Source organism: Phoenix dactylifera, chromosome 8 (genome assembly GCF_009389715.1).
Source record: "Phoenix dactylifera cultivar Barhee BC4 chromosome 8, palm_55x_up_171113_PBpolish2nd_filt_p, whole genome shotgun sequence".
Taxonomy (NCBI): Eukaryota; Viridiplantae; Streptophyta; class Magnoliopsida; order Arecales; family Arecaceae; genus Phoenix; species Phoenix dactylifera.
In genome coordinates, this window is record NC_052399.1 from 23,155,713 (window position 1) to 23,174,526 (window position 18,814).

Sequence of the window (18,814 nt, forward strand, 5' to 3'; positions counted from 1 at the left end):
AACAATTTCATAAAAGCCCTAAAATGACAATATAGAAACAAGCCCAATCAACATAAAATAAAATAAAATAATATAAAATTAATTCAAAATAAATCAAGCTGGTTGAACCATGCTCCTGCGGTGACCGTAGACCCGAGTGACAGGTGACCTGGTATTGGTGTCCGCACTATGAAGCCAACATAGACTTTCTTTTGTTTGACTCTTTGAGATGTATTCGGTCTGAGTAAATCTAAATTCTTGGGTTACCCTTAATAAAAATGCCTCAATGTTTATCATGGAGATTTGGAGGAGAGGAGGTGAAAATGAGTGATGGGTAGACATGTTCACAAGCTGGGCAGCCGGTCTACTTGCGTCCAAAGCCTTTTGAGCGGGCTCTTGCATTATTTATTTATATTTGATATTTTTATAAATTTAATTGATAACTGTTGTTGATACGGGAGCTTCATGACAAATCATAGAATTAAATATTTTTGTTATTGTATAGAAAATTTAAAAGTAACCATAAAGTATGAGGAATGGCCCGATGCCTGAAGGCCGAATAAGGACCTGGCTTGGGCCTACAAGGTAGGCCTGAAGGCTGGGTCAGCCCGGGATTGGGCCTAACGGTATAGTATTAATATTTGGTCAAACTGGGTCTGATCCGGCCATCCCGGCCCGGTTTTCCATCACAAGCATTCTTTCAAGTGGTTCAGCTTCAGAGGCCTAACTTCGGACTAACCAGCAGCCTGTGTCCACTCCACCGTCTTTTAGAGAATCATTTCCCGCGCCAACCATCAATTATTATTATTATTATTTTTTGCTGAAACGGATGTATTATATATGTTGGGTACAAATACATCCAAAAAAAGTCAAAAGATAACGAGTTTCAGAGTGCACTGGATAAATTCCTCTCCCCTAACAACAGGGTGTTCCTAGAGTAGTTAGCCACATAAGAGGCTACCCAATTTTCTGCCCCGTTAGCCTATTATAGCTTGGATGTTCCCAGGCAGGGGGCGGTATACGCAAAGTTTCATGGCGCAAACAAAGCTTTATTCATTTTGGAAATTCTGTCCGTGTGCGTCGGTTTGTGTATAGCGTCATATAACGACGCAATGGACGGACGTGATTATATTATGTTTGGCTTAACTGACGACCTATAACACCGACGTAGTTTAAACCGTACGCCTGCTTTATAGAAGATCCCATACAACAGCTGTCATTCTAAGAGGACCTCGTGACGTTTCTTCGGACAGAGAGGGAGAGGAGACGGGAGACGGAGAAGGCGGCCTCATAGTGGGAGATGATGGATCTTGGTGCTCGACGACTGGTTCATCAATCTAGGGTTTCAATCTAATGCCGGCGCTCCATCCCTTCGCCCGTGTCATTCCTCCATTCTTTCTTTGTTCTGTTTATTATTCCTCTTTACCAGTTTCTTCGCCTGGCTATGGTTCCGATCGAATGCCGGAGGGTTTCACATGCTTGCATGGGGTTTCGTTTCTTGTTTCACTTTTATTTCTTGTTTTCTTGGACTCTTCGTCCCATAACTTTCTCTCTCTTGATGGAAATTCGGTTTCTTGATCGACTGTTGCAGGGCTCATAGTCCTTGTGTAACGGGTGCTGTGTTGATACCCTTAATTCTTAAACAACTAGATGATGAGGAAGAGAGGATCTTGACCCGGTGCAGGTTCACATCACGCTAACTGGAAATAACCGTGCTGAAATGTCGAAACAGATTAATTTTTTCTTCCAAGTATAGCATAACCTAATCAGAACTTCTCGCAATTAGTTATTTAATTAATTATCGTCCCTTCAAGAAAGTCTAACTTGGTAACGAGTGGCTTGCTGTAGGGACATGTTTTAAATGGAGTTTCATATGGTACTTGCTTTTGGCCTATACATATTCAAGCTCTCAGATATTACTCCTACTCAAGTTCTGAAGGATCCGACACCATTCTTTTGAACAAGCGTGTTCATAAGATATGCAAATTGGCCATATCAAAAAGAAGTAAAGAAATATAAAGTTTCATGGTGCTACCAAAACGCATGGCATGCTTCATGCAATAATATTAGGGAACAGGGATTTACAGCTGAAATAGTAGCATTCGCAAACAAGCAGCACGCAGAATAGAACTACGACACATGTCGCGGTGCCACTTAGCTGTACATGGCTGTGGTATGTTGGTGTCCGAACGAGAACATATAACATCACCCCATTTGCAAAACTTTAATCCGTTTGTTGAAATGACCATGGAAGCAATGCTCTATAAAAGTTTTATAATATTTTTTACTAAAACCATTCAAAACAAAAAGGAAAGGGAAACACTTGAAAAAAAATTGGTGTGCTAGAAATGTATGATGAATAGCGAACCGACGTGCCTGCTGGCATTTTTTATTTTTTTTGGGGTAAAAATTAAATTTATGACATCCATAAAAATTTGAAAATAAAATATTTGATAATTCAGAAGAAATATCTGATGCAGACTAAGTTGACCTCCTGTTCCGTGCTATCTAATATTCCCTCTGTAGCTCTCTTTCCGGCCTCCTGCCAACCCAAAGAAGTATCGACTAACTGGTGATGTTATCTTCAACTTTGGAACTCATGAAATCAAACAAACCCATTATATATATATATATATATATATATATATATATATATATATATACACATACATACATACATACATTCGTAAAATGAAGCAACAAACATATCCATATTTAAATTAATGCCACAGTTCCCTAGCAGTACATAAGAGCAAAACAAACATTGTTGAGAAGATCTATGGCACCATCTGAAGCCCCCACCATATGATGGCATAGCTGCGAAGTACATTGGAACCCACGTTCTTGTCTACATGCGACCAAACCAGTTCATCAGAAAGGATCTAGGCCAGTCCAGCGACATTGTTTGAGAAAATTTGGTTGCACCAGAGACGATAGGAGTACAACAGCTGACCACAACATGATGTTGAATCACAAGAAATGGTGACGAAGCAGCAATACTTCGCATTCGTGACCATGAACAAAATACCCAATATCATGGTGAAACAGAATCATAAATAGAAAAAATCGAGCATGGTGACTGTTACAGTACCTGACATAAAATACAAGAGCACAGAAAAGTGCAAAGCTCGCCCACTTATTTCGACATTTCAATGAATTAAACACCCATGACGATCAAATGTCAAATATTTGAAGCATAAGCTAACTGCAAAGAGGTTATAATCCAAAGATCCAGAAGAGGCTTGTGTTTCAGTAAATAAGAAATATGGTTAGCACTGAAGGAATAAAGAGTAATAATGATAATTCACAAGCCTATATACTGGACAAGAATGCTAGCGCCCACGCCCTTGCATGGCATGATTAGCAAAACAACATCCCCACTGGGAAACTCAAGATATAGGCCCTCAAAACTACCTTTTTGTATTAGTTGTAGGAGAAAGACAATCACATCATGGGAACTAGAAAGCAACGGTGATTAAAGATGTCGATCTTTTCCCTAAAAGAATCAGAACAAAGCTTCTTCATGGATCCGGACAGCCTCTTCTGGCCCGGGTATGAAACACGTGTCAATCAATGGCAATGGCACACCCTCCCGCACCTTCTTGCTGGTTGCATGTGAAAGCTCAAATGCCTTCACGAGAAGCCAACCAATTTTTTTTTTTTGAAAAAAATGGCAAACAAGATCATCCCATTCTCAGGCCATCTTCATGCATAATACATATACAAGCTATTTGCAGCAGCACAGGCAATTGAATTTTCAGTTGGGTGCCACGCTAAATGAAGCAACTTGGTTGTGAAATCGTGCGCGTTTCCATTGGCATCAACTCCTGGGGTTTCTCCTGTGGCAGATCCATGCACTAATGAATAATAAATATAGCAGAACAGTGAAATGCTTTCTAAGACTTCACAAAGCAAAGTACTAGGCTTGTAAATAGAAAATTTAGCTGCTATAGTTGCGTCCAAGTCCTAACCTCTTCTGACAACACGTGTCAAACTGCCCAGAGATCTTGCAGGCCTTGCAGGGTTTTGAACTTGTCGCCTACATGAAATTGACAGCAACCAATGAAGAGAAGATCAGACAAATTGGATCCTATGATTATTGAAACCCCTCGAGACAACAAAATTTTTGATGAAAAAATGTTATCTCAAATATAGAATTGATTAGTATACTGCACAATATACAACAAGGTTACGGTACATTACCACTAGTGCATGAGTTTCAAATATTGCCAGAACACAGGATTAGTTACCAAGCCACCAATGCATTTGTAAAAAAACAAGCAGTAAATAATTTTTCAAAATTCTACAGAAATAATTAAACAATTTTCTTTCTAGCATCTTTTCCCAAACTTGTTTCTCATTCTGGTACTACAATAAGGTATCAGAATAGAACACTTATTTGACTGAAAAACTTCACTGAAATGTCCGTAAATGGCATAATGCATGCTGCACCAATAGCATCCCTTTAACACAACATTCATACCAGCTCTCTATGAATCATATGACATAAAGTCAAACACCATAATACTGGAATGGTTATGCCCATCCGAATTTAAATGTTCCTAATGTACAGCCTCTCCCCCCTGATTTAAGTGACGCTTTCACAATAGAGCAATGCCAGAAATTTAAGGTTGTAAATTGTACATTCTGCTCCATATCCTCTTGTCAACTGTCCTTGCCTGTAATTCTTGCATAATATACTGGCATGCATAATGAACTGGAACAAACCCTCGTTACTTGATTCACACTGGCTGAAAGTAAAGTACTTCCATTTCTCAATGTATTTTTAATTATTTATTTTACTGCCACCATATTGCCAAAATCTCAGTGTTATGTAATAAACATCAACCAATACATAAGACATGAGTCTTGTTCAGCAAGACAATTAAAAATTCAATACATTGGAACCTTCATTAGCATTATCTTTTCTACTTCCTTGAGGTGATAAATTAGTTGAAAATTATCATCACCAGCCTAATCATACCTCATTGGATTTCTGCTAGCTTCCAGAGTTGTTGCTTCAGTACTTCCAGGAACACAGCCAAATATACGAAATAGATTACTGGAGTTGAAGAAACAGATGTAACATTGTCAGAGGTTAAAACATGCAAACTAAAGTTTTTGTTTTTTGCACTTGACTGGGTGGACAGTTGACCGGAAGATAACTTCGATTCGCCCGGCCTTGGAGAGAAGCTCTAACCACCACTGGATATAGAACCGTTGCTGGTGGAACCGGAAAAGCGCTGGCGCCTTCTTTTGAAGGTGTCATCAAAAATAAGGTCAACAGTAGAAAAGTTGGAAAGCATACCTATAAGAACCAGTTGCTACCCGCAGTCCATCTCCACTCAAACAGCACTCAAATTTGTCGAAAATTGAGTCATTCTCGTATAAATCACACAGCTGCAACAGATTAGAACTATATTAACCAGGCGCTGCCCAGAGCATGTTATCAACGAAGAAATGTGGCATTAAGTTTTTTTTTAAATCAAAATATCTAAATGGGAGAAAATTCACCCTTGGCCTTAAATATTCATGGACCTGGAAAGTTGTGACAGGACCTGAATCCATGCGTATATCCCATAGCTGATAACCACAAGCAAAACACATGAGAAGCAAGGAAAAAGCAATGCAAGAAACATGACAAACAGACTTCATTATTCCCCTGAAAGTATATGAAGAAAGGATATCCCTGTATCTAAAAGATTCCTTTGTTTCATGCTAAACATATCAGAGCCTCACCATGTTCATAAGAACTACCCCAGACATATTGATATAATGTCAAATTACGTAAGAACTGCACCGATTCCAGAGAGTCAAAGTAGTATTCTTCATGTTGCAAGTGTGTGCAGACTAGCAACAAAGTGCTATAAACAATGATTTGGTTATAGCCATTAGGATGGCCTTTACATGATACTATCACTGTCTCAAGAATTTTGCAACACTTTTTATATTGACCACAGGTATATATAATTATAAAAATCCTCAACCACATTTAATAATCATATGCCATTGCATGCCATTATAATGGATATTGTAAGACATTAGTTCATAATGTTTCCAAAATATATTGTCTTGATAGCATCCTATTTAACATTATTAATAGGCCATAACAGTAACAAACCATCGCTGCTATATAGCAATAATGGAACTTCAAAAACCAAATCCTATGGTGGATACATCATGAGAACTCTTCGATTGTCTCAAGACTATTCAAAGTTCAATCAGACTAGTGTGAATTTTAACAAGTAAATTATGTCCTTCAGTGTGTCAAAGAAGAGGAGTCATATTTCGAGTTAGTTTAAGAATAAATTAGGCTGTCAGAGCTATAATTCCATATCTTTTATTCAGGTTGGGTTTCGAAATATTTACATGTGCAAGTATAAAAGCAATTATTCTTATTCAGAATTTAATGAAAGCAATTATTCTTATTCAGAATTTAATAAAATCTTAGAGAGTTCTTGATTTTCACCTGGACAGGACTCCATGACAGAGCCACAACACCAACTTTCTTAGGTGATAACTCTAGAAAACTGGCAGTGACAACAACACCACGAAATCCTTCAACAATAATAAAAGGATGGTAATTGAAACCAACATTGTAGACCAGTTTTACTCAAAATACAAGACCGCTAGAACACCACGGCAACACTATTGTCTGTCCTAAGCTTCGAAAACCCAGAGATTCTTAAAATACCAAGCCTTTTGTGATCTAATAGATAAATCCAGAGCCCTAACTGCATCAATTTGGGTATGAGAGCAACTAAGCATCCTTCTACGGCAAAATTTGATATAATGATATAGAAGTCCCCTTCCAGCACCAGTCAATCTCTAGAAGAAATCTCTGGTTTTAATTTCCACCTACATCATACCCTTCTGCTGGATGCATCTTATCATGTATATCAAAGTTTCAATCAATCTTCATGGGGGTATGGGGAGGGGGTTTACAATTTTTGGTGACACCTAGCAAACAATAGATGACGGATAGGTTGATGATTACATGTTTACTCAAAACTTTTGTTTGTGTAGCTAGAATCCTCAGAATTGCATTTTTATCAAAAACAGGCAGAGGAATGCAAGAAACAAAAAACTTGTAGAAAGATAAGAATGATTAACCTTAAGAGTCATATAATCACGACTAAGGATGTGCCTTCCATGCTTTGCAAATTTTATATCCGAAATTGAGGCAACAATCTCGGTAAATGAGTTCCTTGGACCAGGTTCTGCATGTTCCTCAAACCTGTGTGGAAGGATATGTCACTAGCTAATGCAACAAAATATATGCAAATCAAAAATTTTGAATAAAATACTAGTGTGGAAAGAAAGTTATTATTAAAGATGTGGAGTATAAGATCATCTAGTAACATGAAGAACTAAGTATAAGAATATTACTTACAACATAGAATGGTTGTCACATAATGCTGACTGTCGCAAATCAATAAGCCGGATGGAACCCCTTGAGCTACTGTATGCTAGCATGTTACAGTGTGATGGATGGAACTCAGCAGATGTTATCACCTCTGAAAATGTAAGTAATGTTACAATCTAGAACATTTATAATCACTTAAAAGCAAAAGATAACATAGAGAATGCAAAAGCCAACCATCCATACAAACTGCTACTTAAACATCACATAATTAAGGACAAGAATCTAACAACAAGAAAAAGAATTTCCTTTTTTCATAAAGAAAAGAAAAGGAATTTCCATGTCATGCAAATATATTAATAACAAGCAGAATAACTGTTTAGAGTTGTACAAGAAGAATTAGGGTAATGATGCTACAAAATATGAAGAAAATATATTCCATATACAAGAAACATAGTAAACATGAATAATCTGGCATCAAACACCAAACAATATTTGAGGACATCCATGACAGTTAGTTTCAAAAGGCAATATTCAAAACACCTGATATCACCATCTCTATTTTTTTTGCCTTCTGAATGAATTACACAAAGTGAATAAGTGGGAATTAATCAGATTATCCTCATTTTTCTAGCAGACACCATGCTTCCAAGTTAAGAAAAAACCTTGTCTGGACAGAAATGTTGTATGATGAAGCAAAATAAAGTTCATAACTTCATATCTTACGAGAAAAATTACAATGTGTAAAACAGCAGTCCACTATTTCTGCTTGAATAAAGCATATCTTCAAAGCAGGGACTGCTGAACCGAGTCGGTTCGCCATTAGAAAACGGTTCTGGCCATCTAGGGGCCGGAGCTAGCTGGAATCGGACGATTCCGTCTGATTCGACTCGAATTCAGCCCCCTGTGGGGGTTGCACAACGGGCTACCACAGCCCGCTGTGGCAATTATGGCTTCTGATTATGCTGATAATCCGGATATCTACGAGAGATATCACCACTCGACCCGATTTTAGATATTATTATGTATGTTTGTTGAACTTCAAAAGTATGTAATTGATTATATCTTGATTTGAAAATATTTTATGTTGTTCATTTTATGATTTATTTTTTTTTAAAGCAATAAGATGCATCATCTAGCTTAAATCGGGATCATAGAAACATCGAAAAACATCAAATTAGACTTAAATTTATAGAAAAAGTTCGAAAAGAGAGAAAACTCCCAAAAAAAAAATAGGGTGTGCCGATGCGTAAACCGGCACGCCCAACTGGTTCGGTTCGGTCCAAACCGGTGCCGAACCGTACCGAGTGCCGACCAGTACGGCACCCAGTACCGGTTCAGCGATCCTTGCTTCAAAGTTAGTCTAAGTTTTCCTTCAGAATGAAAACATATTCTGAATGTTCTGAATGTTAAACATATATACTGAAGAAACATAAATACAAATATTATAACCTGTAAGGACAATTTTGATGTATGAAAGGGTTTCCAATGTTCATCATACTAGCACAGAGCATTTCTGCTTGATAGGGATTCCTTCTTTATAAAAAAAAATGTTTTTGGAACTAAAATAAAGCTCGAAACACTAGACATATGACTGATTTTCAAGCCATGATTTCAAGAAATGGGTTACAACATTTGGAAAGCAGAAAAAGGAAGCCCATATGCATGGTGTTCTACTACGTCCACTCAATTAGGAGTGCTTAATATTCACCTCAGACAGGCACTGAGGCAGGGGGAAAGATGAATCACATGTAAAGGCATGTTCAATAGATCCACATTTAACAAAAAGTAGATGACCACTGAAATTCTGGTTCTGTGGAGAATTTGCAGGAAGAGGTTGAATTTTGCACCCATGCAAAATTCAAGTAGAGCAACTAACTCCTGGGCATGGATTTTCCTCTCAATTACAGTGTTTCTATTGTATCTTAACTGATATAACTTTCACTACATATAGGCATTATTTGGTAAGCTGCATTAAATCTCATAACCCGAGCAATTGTGGATGCGAGTTTGCTTAAGGCCAGCTTGCTTGAAAAAAGGCACTTTCTGTTTGGAAGACCTTGCTTTAACTTAGAAGTAATGCTATTTAAGGCAAAAATTTCAGGTTGATAAATACCAGCTGGAAAAGCTGCCTTCATATAGAGAGACTAAACCAATTTGCTGCAACTCACTTCATAAACATCTGACATAGTCAACCAACAGTATACAGAACATCATTCTAGTTTCTGCTGTAAAGAAATAACTCACTCAATCAATAGTTCCTTTGAGATTCAAAAACTAGATGGGCTTCATTGGTCCCATACACTCAACTAAGAGATACATGTGAGAGCACCATATTGCTCAACTTTGTGCTTTTTAGTAAGAAAATTTCTAAGCTTCAAAAAAATGTTCGAGTGGTAAACTAATTATCACTTATTTTAGACCCTTATCATAGAAAGATGCTATACCAGTTAGGTCCTCCATATTTGCAGGCTTCACATCAACAATGTTAAAACTCTGGTTGCTAATTTCCAAATTCCAAAGATTTATGCGCAGATCATCTGCTGATATAAATGTCTCACCATCACTGGTAAAAAGGGAAAAGATAAAAAGAACATCAGTGGTTGGTTGATTAACAGAACAAAGACAACAAAATAACAAGCAGTGGACCAGAACAGCTAATATATAAACATAAGACAGAAAAACTGTGCTCCTGTCCTCCATATACCTCAAAGAGTTACAGATTGAACTCGGCATACCGAAAAGTACCTCATTACAACCAAATATACGAAATAAATAATAGAAGCACCGCAAAGAACCATCAAATAATAAACCATGCAAATTTAAGATATATTAGAGCGGGAATGTGAAATGCACATGAAAATTATGTACAGAGGTGATCATCCAATACAATGGTGGAAAGTGATACATATGGTTGTGAATTGTGATCCTCCCATACAATTAAAAGATTTTTATTTTTATCTAACCTGATAATTGTACTCTTAATTTTGAGAGGTGCACTTCCCTTGTTTCTAATCCCCAGCGCACAACTGAACTAAGTGGGGTGTATTTTATCTCATTCAGGAGCCATTATAGCAGAAAGAGATATGGAATGAATCACTGAGCCACATGCATGAAATTCTGGAGTTTGAGTTTTATAGTAGAATAGAAAATCATCAAGTTATAACTTATAACCCAACTGCCAGTCAGATAAGGATTACCAAGAAACTACGGACGAGAAAATGAGTCTACAATCACCATATACGCATTCATATATGATATGCAAGTTGACTTGTATCATAACCCACATGATCATCTTAAAATTGTACTTCAGTTATTTTGATTCGAGACGCTCGCAATTTGAAAACTATCAACTTCTACTGTTCTATTTTTGCTAGCAAAAGCATGAAGCAGCTTCCTGTAGTTAGATCAGGTGTAAAATTGAATATAAAACAAGGGCTCTTAAAGATTAAGAATTCATCTAGTCATGGAACTTCATGAAAGAATTGGACTGACGGGTAACTGGATAAGAGGTGCTCACCAATCAAGAGGTAAAAAACATGCAAAAATAAGCATTGTCTAGCAACCATATGTTCATGAGGACATCTAAAATACAACAGAAGTTTGTCAAATCAATCGATATAAGGTGAGAGCAAACAGTCTGTAAGCTATTTCCTTGAATTAGATCATCGAGTGGGTTACGTACTCATATTACACCATCAAGAGACCAATATGTTCAATAAAGACCTTGGGCATATACAATTGAATAATCTGGGGCCAGTTAAGCATGATCACACCAACTTGATGGTGGATTTTCTTATTCTGTTATACCTTTTCTGCCACTCTTCATTGCATACCACAGTTACTCACATGTTTATTCCTCCCCTGCCACCCTTTAGTGTTATTAAGGCAATCCCTAGTTTTGCAATGCAGTATTTTACTCCACATACATAGTGCTGTGCCGTGGTCAAAAAAAAAACCAAATACTTGTAATAGCGAATGCAGATCAAGTGGCAGAACAATGTGATGCTGGTAGTTCCTAAGTAAACATATAACTACCAAAGTCTGCACCAAAAAAATTATCCAGGACACAGAAAAGGGAATCATAAGTGTAAGGAAAGGATTCAACTGATCCCAGCAAAGAGAGAACAAAGTGGCAAAATAGGGTGAACAGAAAACATACCAAACATAAAACAAGTTGAACAATGTGAAGAACTGTGATACATTAATGGGAATTGATACGAACACACCTGTTATTTGAAATAGAGTTGATGTGATAATCATGAGCATGAGCATATACCCTTCGACATCTAGCAACAAGGTTTGTCTCTTGGCTCGTCACCTGTACAGATAAAACCAAATGTTGGTCATTTATATTAAAAAGAGAAGGAATAACAGTGGGAACCAAAGTAGGAATGGATCCAGGTGCATCAGATGAACATGTATATTATCATGTATCTTTTGTGTACTCATGGGTGGGTTATACTTCATGTGTGTACACACACAAGTAGGCAGGGATATGTACAATTACCACAGGCAAATGTAGCGATGGAAAACCTCCAGGAGGGAATGAGAAGTCACCACTCAGATAGTTGAAGGGCCTTTCAGAACATCCACCATTTGGAAGAAACACACTGGAACTATCTGAACTTGAGCTAGCAATGCTACCATTTCCTAAAGGTTGTGAGGCATCCATATGCATCTCAGAAATTCTTTTCACCTTCTTTTCCTGGACCTATAAGGATTCAAATATAAGCAACAAAATTATCAGTTCACTTAGAAAATTGCCAGCATAGCCTGGTACCAGAAGCAAAAGGTCAAAGATGAGTGATGGAATTTATACAAAAAAATCCAAAAATATATGATCCCTAAATAGCAATGATGATAGGATAACCAGAAAAAGCATTTCAAAGCAACTTCTATAAAATAATGTGCTTCTTAAATCAAATCTATTTTGGTCTATATAAGCATAGCAATTTTTATAATTTTAAATAAGTCATAGGATGTCATGTGACTTCCAATGAAATTGATAATCTATTAAAGCAGAGACCTAAAGGCATGATGAAGCAAACATCTTTCATTTACAATATGACCAACCAGTATTATACAACTACAATATGTGGCGTTTAGCTTTCATTCTGCAGTTAGATTTGATATTATTTGCTCATCAATTATTTTTTCATTAAAATACTTATGCTTTCTTATCAAAATAACCATACAAGAAGATAAATCTGTGCCACATATAAGGAAATTCAGATATCCAAAGATAATGGAAAATATAGCTACTTGTAAATCAACTACTGCCCTACTGCCAAATGACGAACATTTACAAAAACGAAAAAACCTGAAAAGTAATAGAGGATATTGGACCAGTACCAACCGGGACTTTAAACCCTTGCTAACAATAAAGTTTGAGGCAATATTCTTAAAATCCATTTACAGATGCATGAACCATCACCGGACCTGTATCTGACCAAATTCAAGAAAATAGCACATCCTCCAAAGAAGATGCAATGACCATGTTATTTACAGTTGTTATTATTAGAGAGAGAGAGAGAGAGAGAGAGAGAAATGCAGGGAGTTACAGCTAAAATCCCACCAACAACATGTAATCAATGAGAAAGAGTAATACGCCATGCCTATAGGAACAACCAACAAAATTAAATTTAAAGGCTTGACATGGAAATGAAAGGACACAAGGAAATATAGTTGTTGGTAAATTATATTGTTTTGATATAAACAAGAAGTAAAGGAGTGCATCTACAAAATTCAGTGAGAGCAATACGAAGATACCAGCAGAAGGATTGACATGGGAAAATAACAGTCAACGATCAGATTTTATTGTAAAGAGACACCATAGTATGTTTTGACTATCTGTTTTTTTGCAGGCCACTGTCCCTAATAAGTTGAATGCCAAAAAGATTGGCATGGTCCATGCTTGCAGAAAGAACATCAAGCCTACCTTCCAAAATTTGATTGTCTTGTCATTAGTAGAAAGAAGAAAAAGAGCACCATTGACCGTTTGGCACCACCTAATCTTGTTGATCTTCTCCTCTATTTCCAAGCTTTTAAGATAGTCAAACTGAAGCACAAAGATAGAACAAGTCCACATAAGAGAATTGATCAACATAAACAGTGACATTTTCACCAGTAAGTATCCAGAAGAAACTACCTCAGGTTCATGGCTTTGAAACTCTGTTTGGTAGCGAAACTCAGGATGCCTGCTAATTGGATAATCTTGCCGATCAAGATCCCTTCGAGATCCATGCTACAAATTGCATAACAGCATACTGTGAAACTTTGAAGGAAAAGCACAACCACAACAATTGTAGAAGAAAGTATGGTGTTTGACATACATCCCTAACATCTGTCCTTTCAAATAGAACCACACGCCCTCCTCGATCTCCAGTAGCAAGATGGTCTCCAGATTTATCAAATTCTATTGCTGATATAATATCAACTGCCAAAAAAAAATAGGGGTCATCGAGAAAGTGAACAAGAAAGCAAGAATGCAAACCTGCCAGAAGCCATAATTTACAACTTATAGATACTGGGAAATGTACAAAGAAACATCATTAACTGAGATATCAAGTGGACTAGCAACAAAATGGACAAGTTCCAACTAACTATAGAGATGTGATCATCAAAATAATAATTCGGGGAAAAAAGTTAGCATGCACTATATATTTCACAAGTGGAGTAGTTTTAAACAAAATTAAGCACAACCAACCAAATAGCCTGGTTCGAATTATGACTGTCCATAAAAAGTCATAGCACCACCTTTCCATCTGACATATACGTTCAGAGGCTCTGCCGAAGTCGTGGCAGGGTACCTTTGGACAGAAGAGGGGCATATAATGAACCTTGACAGATAGTTGAAAAAAAAAAAAAAAGCAAGACCTACATTCTTGGGTTTTTATTAAAAAAATAAAGAAGAAGAAGAAGGTCATGAGAATGGAAGCGTCTCTTGAGGCTTCTAATAGATTATGCATAGGCCTAGATGAAAAGGGAAGAATGCAAGTGATATAGAGAACCATGTTCATCTTTAATCAAATAAAAAGCAAAATAAAATTCATCCAAACAAGCCCTAACTAGGGAAAAAAAGACAATAACAACGCTAATGCACATTCTCGAGTACCCATCAAATTCCATAATTCTTGAAGAAATAGCTCGCAAGATTATGATATGATGTATTGAAAGTTCAATCATATCAACAAACAAATATCTTCAATTGCACTTGGTACAGTGGACAAGATCATGAAGCCTACAAAATTGCCAAATCTATGGAAGGGGGAGAAAAACACAAGGATATCAAATTTTAAAAAGAAAGGTAAACTTATGAGTTCAAGCAAACTCATAGACATGCCATGAGACTTTGAAGAGACTAGTTCAACAAAGAATAAGTCAAGAGTAACATTATGAACCCATATCCCAATAACTATCATTAAAACAACCATGCAACAGTATATCCCATTCTTACTAAGAACACATTTTACCAGATATGTTTCCAAAAGCAGAACTGAGATGCTAGCAGTCCACAATATATTGAAGAAAGCAAATTTAGTAGCTTATTGAAAACAAGAAATATAAATTCCAATTGTGCTGTTTGAAATTTAATCATACTATTTTGAAATATTACAAGAGGCATATGATGTGTTTAGAAATTACACGGAGCTTCTCCACTGACAAGATGGTGTTGGTTACAAGATGGAGGTATAAACACTTCAAGCATATAAACACATAATGATTTGCCACAGCATTTTACTTCAATGAGATGCTGGAAAATAAACACCTAAGATGCGAACAATGCGGGTAGAGAAGGATGTGATTTTTTTGAACTCTGGTCTGAATACTAATCTGCTCCAGCTAACCCATTAAAATTACAGCATTGGGTCTCATTATAACTGAGTAAAGTAAACTGGTTTAAGAAGTATAAAATACAACTGGCTTGACATCAAACTGTTTCATGCTCACCAGAAATCAAGCAAAAGGCATAAATTTTAGTTGCACATGTGAACAATATTCAAAAAAGAGAATTGATGAACATTATGAATGCTAATATCCACAGACTGGGTTCAATCTAAGCCAGAGTTGATGATTTGACTAGGGAGAAGAAAGCATAATTAACAGAAATGCAGAATCCTTGGCCTGAAAGTTGATTGGAATTAAAAGCATATAAAGTTAATGACAGATATGGGTCAATCAAGATATCTTTTTACAGCAAGCTCCATGATGGCCTTAATGGCTATCTAGAAATAATGATGGGAATTCGAACCCATGATAGAATCTGCCGATTTATTAACAAACCAATGTCTTAAGCCCATCTCAGTAGCTCCGATTCCTCCGACCTCTTTTCATGTGAGAAGTTTTCGACTCTCTTTATCGCCAGCCAAGAAGTAAACTAAAGCTGTCATTAAAGGAAACAGGATGACTACCAACAGGTTGACTTATATACTAACAGGTTTACTTATATATTCTGATGAGATGATCGCATGCCAGAACCATGCACAAAAAAAAGGGGGAAAAACTAACTATTTCAGTGGTGAAACAGATGATCGCTAGATGATTACAGTGGAAACAAACATCAGCCAATGTCAACTCGCATAGCTCGCATAGAAACAGTTTTCATACTATCGATTCCACCCAAGTTTCAATCTTTTTCTATAGAAGTGCAGTAATGCATTAGTCCACATCAATTTAATCAAGATTTCTTCCTTCTCTAATAAACCCCAAAACGGATGTCGTAAATATTTATCAAAAAATGTAACATCAAATTCAGAAGAAAAAAAAAGAACAACCGATTAGAAAACAACCAACGACCGCAGTACCAGAACTAAGGGATTCCAACCAAAATAGTTGAAAATTTTTTCCAGAGAACCCTAAGCTCCAGTCCCGACCATCAAGAACCACAAGGCGTTCTAAATTGAGTAGATCTTGAATGGATTGAAAGCATAAACACCGTACCTTCTTGGACCTCCTCTCCGGCCGTCCGTTCACCGAAGACCTGCGAGAATTTCCATTCCAAGGTCTGCGGCGGGGACGCCGCGGACCGCCCGGCCTCCTCCGCTCCATTCCCGTTCATCCTCCCACCAGAATTCCAGCAAGATCGGCACAGGAACCCACCGGCATAAACGATCCGACGGAGATCGCGGGGAGATCAACGGTCGGGGCCGCTCCACAATGGAATCACAGAGAGGCCGTTTCCGGATTCCACCATCGGACGAGGGTTTCCGCAAGATGAGGACCGAGACGACAGTCAGATACGACGGAGGAGAAAAAAGAAATGTGCAATAGCTCTCTCTCTCTCTCTCTCTCTCTCTCCCCCCTCCCTCTTCTTTCGCCCTAGCGAGAGAGGCGTCTTTTCTTCCCCTTCCTCTCTCTCTCTCTCTCTCTCTCTCTCTTTTAAAGTAATTTAATCATAAAGCCTCTGCCTCTCTCACCTAGTCCTAGTGGGGAATATAAGGTGGATTTCTGGTGGACCGGAGTTCATGTGGAATGGGCTCCCAAGTGCCAGGGATGCATATGGAATGGGCTCGAACCAGCCCACGTAATCATAAAGCTCGGCCTAGTTTCTATCACTCCCTCTCCTCCTCCTCTACAATGTAGCCATATATATTTGTTTTGATCCTCGTGCACGATACGGTCCCCACTCAACCACTAATAATTTTGTAATATATAAAAAAAAAACTAGATGGATCACCGTTCAACCATAAATCAGAAAGGATCCCCATTAAGAATATCAATGGGATGGATTCTGTGCGGTTAGTTTGAGTGGGGAACGGATCCAAAATTCATAACCGCCCCTGAAACCGAAACCGGAGCCAAACAAATTTTAAATAAAAACAAATAATCCAAACAAATCAAAATCAAAAAATGCTAAGTTTTTTATTCATTTGAAATTTTTCATATATAAATAAATAAATTGAAGATATCATCCATAATCTTTATAATATAATCTATAAGCTAACCAAATTTATAATATAATATTTTGAATTTAAATAAAATATAAAGGATATCGAGGGTATTAAAATACGTTCGGTTTTGATTTTGATTTAGAGTTTGGTGTCAGATTCAACTTCAAAATGAGAAACCATTAAAAATATAATTGAAACTGACATTGAAACTAGCTCTACGTAATTTTAGTTCGGCTTCACTGTTTGGTTCGGAGGTAAAGAGATAAAATATTTAAATATCCATCGCTGTTGACATTCGTGATCTCTACTTATGGAGGCATTAAGTTTTGCCGAGGTTTGAAAAATATTATAGAAACTTGCCAAGTCAGACCGTAGACTCAAGGCATTTATTGGTTCTAAGTAGCCAATGGTTTCCCAATTTGTATACATGGGAGACACAAGTCAGAGCTCGTGTTTCGCATGTTTAACTCGGAAGTAATAGGTAGAGGCTCGTTTGATTATCATAGAGTATCTAACAAACATCACTCCTGAGCCAAATCCAGGAGAGATTCAAGATAATTTTATAACAGCTTCAGGATTGATCAATGAAAACCAACACATGAATCTTTTCCAAAAACAAATGTTTCCTGAAATTCTTAGGCTTAAATAAGCTCTCCTCCATTGGTTTTAACTTTGTCAGAAGAAAGATAATTGTACATATAGGTATCAAATGACATGGGCGTATACTGAAAAACACAAATAGATGCTGACTAATGTGGATAAATTTGCTAGAAGATTTGTAGTCTTTACATCACAATTACTTGGGTTTTACATAACATAGTGTTGTCAATTAACTATAGGCACATATGTTTTAAATAACAAAGTGTCACGGCATGTTTTGTTTATTAATTGTGGGGACATTGAGGCAAATCACAACGTGTTGGTTAGAAGAAGAATATGAAGCTCCATGGAAAGTTTAGACGACAGAAAAAAAAAAAGGAGGAGAAAACACCATAATCAACAACGGAATTAGCCACGTAATCTGCCAGTCTCTCTGCCTTGGCAGATGCCGGCGGCTCTTTTTTGTTCCCACATAGGAGGGCTGATTAGACGCAAATATGATACTATAGGAAACTTTGGAAACCTCTGGTTAACCCTTGCATGGGAAATATTCGAGCTAGACTATATTTTTTGTGCTGCGATGGATGACTTATATGTATGGATACATCAAAAAAATAATAAGTCTCGAAATATTTTAGGCAACTTCTTCTTTCCGACGCACAAAGCTCCAGAGTGATAGCAGAAAATAAAAATTCGAATTTCTATTTCCACCGATGTCTACTATGTGGGTTCACCTCTAAAGATCTTCACATGCGGGCTCAAGAGAGAGCAAAGCAAAAGCGACTGATTGAGGTTCTTTTTGCTTTCTACAAAAACAGCCTTGGAATGGTTGGGGCATTGATCAGCTAACCTCTTTTCTTTCTTTCTTTCTACAAGTGAGTGGACGTTTTTATTATCCTTAGTAAAATCAAGTCCACTGCGTAGACATTCATAAACTGTTCTACCGTAGTTCTTTGCGGATAATCTCCATTCTTGTTTC

The 18,814-nt window shown here is 37.2% G+C and overlaps 1 protein-coding gene across 3 annotated transcripts; it reads right to left on the bottom strand.

The window, feature by feature from the left end:
* Positions 1-3,181: 3,181 nt before the first annotated feature.
* Positions 3,182-16,733, bottom strand: LOC103702009 (serine/threonine protein phosphatase 2A 55 kDa regulatory subunit B beta isoform-like). 3 transcript variants are annotated; one of them, XM_039129295.1, is made up of 15 exons: positions 16,286-16,733; positions 14,052-14,154; positions 13,678-13,781; positions 13,494-13,589; positions 13,284-13,403; positions 11,853-12,056; positions 11,572-11,663; positions 9,790-9,908; positions 7,373-7,496; positions 7,093-7,216; positions 5,518-5,562; positions 5,288-5,379; positions 4,964-5,041; positions 3,951-4,018; positions 3,182-3,818 (listed from the first exon to the last, which is right to left on the bottom strand). In XM_039129295.1, the coding sequence occupies exons 1-15, from the start codon at positions 16,391-16,393 to the stop codon at positions 3,685-3,687; spliced, it is 1,611 nt and encodes a 536-aa protein (XP_038985223.1). In that variant the 5' UTR covers positions 16,394-16,733; the 3' UTR covers positions 3,182-3,684. The 3 variants fall into 3 exon arrangements, with proteins under 3 accessions (XP_038985223.1, XP_038985222.1, XP_038985224.1); XM_039129294.1 differs by having other exon boundaries at positions 5,494-5,562; positions 16,286-16,732; XM_039129296.1 differs by lacking the exon at positions 14,052-14,154 and having other exon boundaries at positions 5,494-5,562; positions 16,286-16,730.
* Between the last annotated feature and the right edge of the window lie 2,081 nt (positions 16,734-18,814).